Source organism: Scyliorhinus torazame, chromosome 13, assembly GCF_047496885.1.
Source record: "Scyliorhinus torazame isolate Kashiwa2021f chromosome 13, sScyTor2.1, whole genome shotgun sequence".
NCBI lineage: Eukaryota > Metazoa > Chordata > Chondrichthyes > Carcharhiniformes > Scyliorhinidae > Scyliorhinus > Scyliorhinus torazame.
This window is the reverse complement of record NC_092719.1, coordinates 195,460,974-195,470,808: the sequence shown is the minus strand read 5'-3', so window position 1 is coordinate 195,470,808 and position 9,835 is coordinate 195,460,974. Positions and strand designations below refer to the sequence as shown.

General features: G+C 46.9%; 1 protein-coding gene across 3 annotated transcripts in view; it reads right to left on the bottom strand.

Annotated features, from left to right (window-relative positions):
* Positions 1-5,339: 5,339 nt before the first annotated feature.
* The window catches only part of klhdc8b (kelch domain containing 8B), a 157,065-nt gene continuing 152,569 nt past the window's right edge, over positions 5,340-9,835 (bottom strand). For all 3 annotated transcript variants that reach the window (XM_072472761.1, XM_072472759.1, XM_072472758.1), the window contains exon 6: positions 5,340-9,428. In XM_072472761.1, coding sequence (XP_072328862.1) covers positions 9,232-9,428 — 197 coding nt within the window. In that variant the 3' untranslated portion in view covers positions 5,340-9,231. The remainder of the gene's footprint in view (positions 9,429-9,835) is intronic.

Genomic DNA, 9,835 nt, shown 5'->3' with positions numbered 1-9,835 from the left:
GACCGGACGCCATCCCTGTCGTTCACGCACCTCGCAGGGTTCCTGCGCCACTCAAAGACCGCCTCAAGGCACAACTGCAGATTCTTCAGGACCAAGGGGTCCTATCCAGGGTCACGGAGCCCACGCCATGGGTCAGCTCCATGGTCTGTGTAAAGAAGCCCTCTGGCGAGCTCCGTATATGTATAGATCCTAAAGATCTGAATAACAACATCATGCGGGAACACTATCCCATCCCGAAACGAGAGGACCTCACCAGCGAGATGGCGCGAGCCAAAATATTCACCAAATTGGATGCGTCCAAAGGATTCTGGCAGATCCAACTGGACCCGGCCAGCCGAAGACTATGCACATTCAACACCCCTTTTGGCAGATTCTGCTACAACCGGATGCCATTCGGCATCATTTCAGCATCTGAAGTTTTCCACCGCATTATGGAGCAGATGATGGAAGGCATCGAAGGGGTACGTGTATATGTGGACGATATCATCATTTGGTCCACCACTCCGCAGGAACACATGCATCGTCTACGACGTGTCTTCACCCGCATACGACAAAATGGCCTGCGTCTCAACCGTGCGAAGTGTGCCTTCGGCCAGACGGAGCTGAAATTCCTCGGGGACCACATCTCAAGGTCAGGGGTCCGTCCCGATGCAGACAAGGTTAGCGCCATCACAGCCATGCCACGACCGGCTGACAAGAAGGCTGTCTTAAGATTCCTGGGCATGGTCAACTTCCTTGGGAAGTTCATTCCCAACCTGGCTTCTCATACAACAAATATGCCCCATCTCGTAAAAAAATCGACAGAATTCAACTGGCACCAATCGCATCAGCGGGAATGGGAGGAGCTCAAGCACAAACTGGTCACGGCACCAGTGCTGGCCTTCTTTGACACGACTCGCCCTACAAAGATCTCAACAGACGCCAGCCAATCTGGTATTGGAGCGGTACTCCTGCAAAAAGACAGCACGTCGTCATGGGCCCCGGTTGCATATGCCTCACGAGCCATGACCCCTACCGAACAGCGCTACGCGCAAATCGAAAAAGAATGCCTGGGCTTGTTAACTGGACTGGACAAGTTCCACGACTATGTGTATGGCCTGCCACGATTTACGGTCGAAACTGACCACCGCCCCCTGGTCAACATCATTAACAAAGACCTGAACGACATGACTCCTCGCCTCCAGCGCATCTTACTTAAACTCAGGAGGTACGATTTCGAACTGATCTACACTCCGGGGAAGGAGCTCATCGTGGCGGACACTCTTTCCCGAGCAGTGAGCACACCACCAGATGCGGAGGGGTTCGTGCGTCAAATTGAGGCACACGTAACTCTGACAGCAGCAAATCTGCCAGCTGATGATCCTAGTCTGGCCCACATACGCGCAGAGACGGCGACTGACCCCCTTCTGCAGCGAGTGATGCGCCACATGACGGAAGGGTGGATCAAAGGGCAGTGCCCCCAGTTTTATAATGTGCGAGATGATCTTACCAACATAGACGGGGTCCTTATGAAATCACACAGGATCGTTATTCCGCACAGCGTGCGCCAGATGATTCTTCATCAACTACACGAAGGCCACTTGGGCGTCGAAAAATGCAGACGAAGGGCCCGGGAGGCGGTATATTGGCCGGGTATTAATGAAGACATAGCCAACATGGTGCTCAACTGCACAACCTGTCAGAGGTTTCAGCCGGCGCAACCTCCGGAAACACTTCTACCACACGAGATGGTGACGTCCCCCTGGGCGAAGGTGGGTGTTGACCTATTTCACGCGCTCGGCAGAGATTACATCGTTATTATAGACTACTTCTCAAACTACCCGGAAGTCATGCCTCTCCATGATCTGACGTCGTCCGCAGTCATTGGGGCCTGCAAGGAAACATTTGCTCGCTATGGCATTCCAAGGACTGTCATGTCAGACAATGGACCCTGTTTCGCCAGCCGTGAATGGTCGTCCTTTGCCGCAGCATATGGTTTCACTCATGTGACATCCAGCCCTCTGCATCCACAATCGAACGGGAAGGCTGAAAAGGGTGTCCACATCGCCAAGCGGCTCCTGTGCAAGGCGGCTGTTGCCGGATCGGACTTTAACCTTGCCTTGCTGGCCTATCGATCGGCCCCGCTATCCACGGGTCTCTCGCCAGCGCAGCTACTAATGGGTCGCTCCCTCAGGACGACGGTACCTTCCATCCTGGCACCAACAACAGACCATGAGGCGGTTCTTCGGAACATGCAACTGCAGCGTGATCGCCAGAAAAGTCGGTACGACACACGAGCGACGGACCTGCCCCCCCTGTCCTCCGGAGACAAAGTACGCGTCCATCAACCGTATGGTGGCTGGTCAGCACCGGCCGAAGTCCTCCGACAAGTGGCTCCCCGCTCGTTCCTGGTTCGCATGCCGGATGGTTCAGTGCGTCGCCGCAATCGGCGCGCCCTTCGCCGACTTCCACGCTCACAGCCACACAGTACGCACACGCCAGATCCTCAACAGGCTTCCGAGGATGACTTTGTGGAGCTGCCGCACATCACGCCCTTTCCATCGCCACCCATGGCCATGCCTGCACAGCAGCCGGTGGTTCTTGATCCACCCTTGAGGCGATCAACCCGAACTCGTCGCAAGCCCATTAGACTGGACTTATAATACCGTTCATATGTTTAACAAGTTGCACAATTTTACATGATAACCTGTTGTTGTTTATCGTTCCAGATGTCGTCTGACTGGACAACTGTTCAAGTTTTTTTTTCCTTCTTCTCTCGCTCGCATTTATGTTATGTTATGGTACAACTTGGTTCATGTGACGCACCCGACATCGCCCCATGTACATAGTTCCGTCATATGCACATGCTGCACACGACACACACACACTCTTAGATGCACTCACGACACAATCATATTTATTACCACGTAGGCACATATCTTTGTAAAAAGGGGGGATGTCATGATATTCAAACACACACATCATGATGGACACACCAACAGGCAAATCAGAGCACACAACACCACAACCAATCACAGACAAGAACACCAACCACATAAAAAGCACGAGCACGACACCTGGTGGTCAGTAGGTCTGGGGACAAAGAAACAAGAAAGAGCTGTTCAAACATCACAAGCAGGAAACCCCCACGTGCAGAGTGCAAAGACAAAACTGTACATAGTAAGTTTAAATAAAATAGCGTTGTACCATATACAACCGTGTTGGCTCATCTGTGTGTCAGAACACCCAACACCACATAGTCGAGGGTCACCGATGCCAAACGTGGTTGGTGTATCAGATCGTTGTCTTCAGGCAGTGTGGAGCCGTCCACGCTGGGGTCCTTGCCTGTCAGCCAAGATGGCGGCGTCCATGGATCGCACGCGGTCAGGGGTGGACAAAATGGCCGCTCCCATGAGTTGCACGCGGCCGGGGGTGGACAAAATCGCCGCTCCCATGGATCGCACGCGGCCCGTGGGTAGAAGATGGCGGCGCCCGTCCCCCCCTCGTGGTGTCCGGGGTCCAAAATGGCGGCGCCCGTGGGTCGCTGGGGGGGGGGTTGAGCCCGTGGTCCCATTTGTTCCCCGGAGATAGCGGCGACCCCACGGGACTGGCACACCGCTGCGTAGTGCCCCTTTTTACCACAGCGTTTGCAGGTGGCCGAGCGGGCCGGGCAGCACTGGCGGGGGTGTTTTGGCTGCCCGCAAAAGTAGCAGCGGGGCCCCCCCCGGGTGGTCTGGGATTCTGGCTGCGCACGCATGCGGAGGGGTTGGGGATGCCGGGGGGCTGGTCGCGGCGGGGGTCCACGGAGCCCAAGGGGCTGCAGCGTGGTCGGGGGCATAGGCGCGGGCGTTTTGGGAGGCCATGTCGAGGGAGGCTGCAAGGGCCCGTACCTCTGTGAGTCCGAGAGAGTCTTTCTCTAAAAGTCTCTGGCGAATTTGCGACGATGCCAAACCTGCTATGTAAGCGTCTCTGATCAGGAGGTCCGTATGTTCGTTCGCCGTAACCGCTGGGCAGTTGCAGTTTCGTCCCAGGAACGTTAGAGCATTGAAGAAATCGTCTAGCGATTCCCCGGGGATTTGTCGTCTCGTCGCGAGCTAGTAGCGTGCGTAGACCTGGTTGACGGGCTTAATGTAGATCTCCTTCAGCAAGTTGAGCGCCGCTGGGAATTCTTCCGCGTCCTCAATGAGTGAGTAGATTTCGGGACTCACCCTGGAATGCAGGACCTGCATCTTCTGGTCTTCTGTTGGTCTGCCGGGGGCCGTTCGGAGGTACCCCTCAAAGCACGCCAGCCAGTGTTTAAACGCCGATGTTGCGTTAGCTGCGTGGGGGCCGATTCGCAGGCACTCCGGGGTGATCCGGAGCTCCATATTCCTTTTTAAGTCTGCTCAATAAATTGTAGCACCATCGATCACACACAAGGCGAGACGTAAAGAACTTCAATCGAGGCTTCATTGAGCAGACTTGTTCAGACTCGTTCCCCAGCAGCTCAGTCACAGAATGCAGCTGCGGGGATTAAACCCAGGTTCTTATACCCCGCCTATCTGGGTGGAGCCCAGTAGGCGGCGGATCCAATCGGGATCCAGCATCTGTCCTCCAATGGCTCCTCGGCATTCATGGTGTACCGTATTACCCTTAATACATACCACCACAAGCAGCCACTGTTTCCATGGCACTTTTTGCCACACCTGGCTACCAGCCTTTGATTGGCAAAACATTCTCAGGGGTTGGACTCCTGCCCCCTCGGTTCTGGATCCCAGGGAAGGCCCACTGCTCTCCAGTTAAGAGCTTTACTGGCACACAATACAGCAGGCCTTCCCAATAGGTAGCAGTGCGGACTTTTGCTGTCTCTTCAGCCGGTGTGCAAGGACCTCCATTATCTGCATTAAATGCTGTCCTAGATTTAACCGCACAGAGTTAAAGTTTTTAAAAAATCACAATAAGTCTCCATCTAACAAACTGCATCACTTGCTCAAATGGCTTAATGAAATGAAACAGTCATTGGAATAACGTTGCTATATTGTAATGTGGGAACTTTTGTATTGCAATATATTAACTTGATGAAACAACAGAAGGAACATATATATTTACACTTTAATACTTGCATAATGCAAAACTTTGAAGAGACAGTGTCCCTTTAACTATTAAAAGCAATTTACTGCAGATACTGGAATCTGAAACGAAAGAAAAAATGCTGGGAAATCTCAGCAGGTCTGGCAGCATCTGTAGGGAGAGAAAAGAGCTAACGTTTCGAGTCCAATGACTCTTTCTCAAAGCTTTGTCCCTTTAACTGTTTCTCCTCTGTTGGCGATTTGTTTGATACACAATGTATAATCGATAAACAAGAAACATCATTAAAACAATTTAATTAGCCAAAATGAATTGCCTTTTTATTGTTTGTGTTCATATTTCCATAAGTGTCAGAGATTTTATGTAAATTGTTCATTGCTAACCCTGAAATATGTCATTTTTGGCCGTCCCTCTTTTAAGTGCGCACATAATCAAGCTCTCATTCAAACCTGCATGAGCACGATAAAGGAAAACAGTTTTGTATTGGATCCTCGCTTATAGCACAGCAGCATTAATAGAAGGGCCTCACACATTTCTACTGAGTGATATTATCATAAGATTCATGTATGGCTGTCTGGCACTACTATAGAAACGCCATGGCATTCAAACTGGTTCAGCAGTATGATGAGAACTTTACTTCGATTGGGGCAACACAGCTGTAGGAATCTCACTCATATAGATGTAGTAATATTGGTGGAATCTCATACATGTGTAGTAATGTAGGGATCTCATACAGGTGTAGTAATACTATAGGAACCTCACTCAAGATTTTCTTGAACTACATTAGGAAGATCACAGTGCTGTTTTGCAATTGAACTGGGGTGACTACTGGAAGAAACTTTAAGTGGAGAGAGATAAAGAAAGGACAATTATAGTGTTCGTGAATACCTGTTGCTACCATAAGCACTTCAATTACATAGATGTGACACCTCAAGAGAATATTAATACTGTACTACTGTATACATCTCACTGACCCTTAAATGGTGGAGTATGCTTGAGGGGCTAAGTGGCCTACTCCTGTTCCTATGTCCACATGTATGTTTTGATATTCACACTAATTGGCTACAACAACCACACTTCAGTTAGACTGATGCCATCTCTCAGAGGCTCACATAGACTATTTAGAAACTTGCCCTAATATAGAAAACACACATTACTTCCATTTGTGCAACACTACGGAACATTGCTCATACTGGTGTGGCATCACCTCATTGACCCTTTTGCAACATAGTTAAAATATCTTATCAATTACTCTGGTGTTGCATTATTATTGGAACCTTACTTTTTTATTCCTCTTGGGATGTGGCAAACATGTTATCCATCACCAATTACCCTTGAACTGAGTGGCTTGCTCGGCAATTTTAGAGGATGTTAAGAGTCAACCACATTAATGTAAGTCTGAAGTTACATGTAGGCCAGACCAGGTAAGGATGACAGGTTTCCTTCCCTAAAGGGCATTAGTGAACCAGATGGGTTTTTACAACAATAGACGATAGTTTCATGGTTACTGTTATAACCCTACCCAAGGCCACGGGGTCTGCACCATCAGGTTCCTCGTGGCCCCACCTGAATATGATCTCCCCAAGTGAGGGAGCCGAGCCACACCCTTAACCTAGGGGACCTTGGGACATAAATATCTTGGACGGAGTGTGGGCCAGGTGCGAGCGATCGCGGGGTGTGGGAGTGTATTGAGTAGCTGAATAAATATTGTGTTTTTCTAATCCGTCATCGCTTCCTCGTGGTCGCTCGCCTGGAACCTTACAGTTACCATTACTGGGATTAGGTTTTAATTCCAAATTTTATTCACTGAATTCAAATGTCACCAGGTGCCATGATGAGATTTGATCCTGTGCGCCCAGGGAACTAGTCTGGGCCTCAGAATTACCAGTACAGTAACATCACCACTATGCCACCATATCCCCCTAACTTGCATTATGTGCTGTGCTAAAGTCATATTACCATAATCAGACTGGAGCAAATGGGCTCATCTTTCTTACACTGGTTCAGGACTTCAACAGACATCTCAATGATATTGTTATGACTCTATTACAAGAATGTCATGATGACTATTTTGATTTAATATTACCAAAGGAAGCTCACCAGATTTGGGCTGGGGTACAGATTTATCAGAACATCACTCATACTGAAGCAAGATCACTATAAGGGCACTGATAATGCACTGGAGCGATTCTTCTACAGGGACATCACAGGCAACACTAATTCATGAAGCACTGTAGTAATTTTGTTAAAGGATCTTCACATAACACACAATAGATTGTCAGAGTGGTACTGCTAAAAAGAAAACTTACTTGTAAAGGAGTGGCATTGCTAAAGGAACCTCCCTTAAACTGATTTAGAACAATACTATCTAATATTCTAATATTAATGTTACATTTCTGCAGAAAAACTTTTTTCTGTCAACCTGCTACCATATGTGAGACATGTTAAGTAGTGCCACCCCACTCACCCCAATCAGATTACACTGTCTAAAGACAATCAGGAATTCCAGCTTTCGCTGACACTACTCTGCAAACTGGGTAAGAGTCTATGGTTTTATTCTGTAGGTTGTGTTCTTTCAGTATGTTATAATGGAATCAATTCATTACTCTAAGTCTGTGATGGTGGAGGCAATGGAGCTAGAAAAGAGCAAAAATCTGAGACTCTGAACTGCTGATCCACATGTAAATTTGACCTGAAAGTTGTATCTTAAGTAGGAACATAATATGGTTCATCCTGATAGAATAGTACTATAACATCTTTACTTCCAATGATACATTATGAACGTGTCCTATTGTGGTACCAATGACACTATAGGGTTTTAAACTGGTAATAGTACTAGTGTAGGAGTCTCACAGTGAACACATTGTTTCAATACCAGAATAAGATATATAAAATGTTAGTACTAATGCACCACTACTGTACAAATTTGATAAATGTGGCATCCAAAATAGGCAAATCAATTATATTGGATGATGCGTTCCAAGGAAACTTAAAGCACTTAATTTGATACTAAGTAAAGGAACTTTATGAACATTGGTGTTGAACTGCCACAGGGACTTCACAGCACTTGGTAGCTTCGCAGTTCAAGATCCTTACAAACCCAACCTGATGTAGAATCTCTGTTAGAATAGTATAGTGCTTGCACAGGCAGTTCTTATGTCATATACAGCAGTACTGTAGAATGTTTCTGTGTTTAGACTTGAGTAGCATAATTATACGATTTCACTTGTATTAATGCAACATTACTCTAGAATGTTTGCACTGTTGTGACATTATTAAAGAAATATCACTTATAGTGTTAGAACATGACTCGAGGAATGTCACAACACTCACACTGGTTCAACACAACTATAAAAGCCTTATAGCACTTTGTGTGGCATTAGTACAGAAACTTCACAGGGATTATGCTCAATCCTCATGTAACATATATCTAGAATACTTTGTTAAACTACCGGATTCTACCTGTGATAATGTACACTGTTGGGAAACATCTTTTTAAAAAACTTTTCAATAGCAACCTTAAACTGGACCCAACTTTGAACATCTTCAACTTTGTGGTTCTACTGCTACCTTTGACCCTAGAGTACTGTTAAGTGACTCTTATATACCTATCTTGAGATTTTGACATTTCCTTTTGACTTCAAATCTTCAGGGTTTATCCTTTGGAAGAATGGTACCTATTGCTGGATACAAGGGAATGCCCCAAATAGGGCAGAATTCTTTCCCAAATTTCCTTTATATAAACAACCTTGGACTGGAAAGTGAAGTTGATAGAATAAGTGATTGGACATAATCTATTGAGCTCGTCTTGAATTCTTTGCATCATCAACCCGTTGATGTGAATCGTCCACTGAACGTTAGTATCACAATTAGTGAAATGAACTGTGCAACCTTGATTTTAACTTTCTGTTCTTTCTAAAAGTTGTATCAATATCTCATAAATCCTTGGTTTATTACATTGGGTTTAAACCAGTACAAAGTTAGTACTAAATTAGTTCGAAGGAAAAACATCACCCTTGTGTTTAACTTTTTTCTCATATGTCTTTGTATCACAAATAAAGCTTTCACTGACAACACTGTGATTCTTTACCAGAATCATCAAACAACACTGGCAGGACCAAGAAGCCTACAAGTTCTTGAGTAATCACTAATGCACGCCCCGGCTGTTTCAGAGTTTCAGAGTGTTCAGCTGCTCTCTCGGTCACACAAGGCTTCCACAGCATTACTGGGGCCCTGTGCCACACCACCGATGACAAAGAGCATGTTGTCAATTTGGAGACTGGAACAAGAGCTGCGCGGGGTGTTCATTGATGGTAGACTTTCCCATTTTCTCTTGCTTGGATTGAACCCTTCCACTGATCCGAGTGGGGCCGGTTGGTTTCCTGCAATTCAAATGAAATTAAACAAAATAAGGCACCAGTCACTTAACAGTTTAAAAATCACCTGAAAATTGGATGGCTTGGTCCAACATCAGTTTTGAGTTTATTCATAGACTCCAGTGCAGAAGGAGAGCATCCAGTCCATCGAGTCTGCACTGACCCTCCTGAAGGAGCACTGTACCTGGACCCACTCTCCCATCCTATCCCGTTAATCCCGCACATTGATCATGGCAAATCCACCTAACCTGCATATCCTTGGACTCAGTAAGAAGCCTTACAACACCAGGTTAAAGTAAAACAGGTTTGTTTTGAATCGCTAGCTTTCGGAGCGCAGCTCCTTCCACAGGTGAGGAAGGAGCTGTGCTCCGAAAGCTAGTGTTTCAAAACAAATCTGTTGGACTCTAACCTGG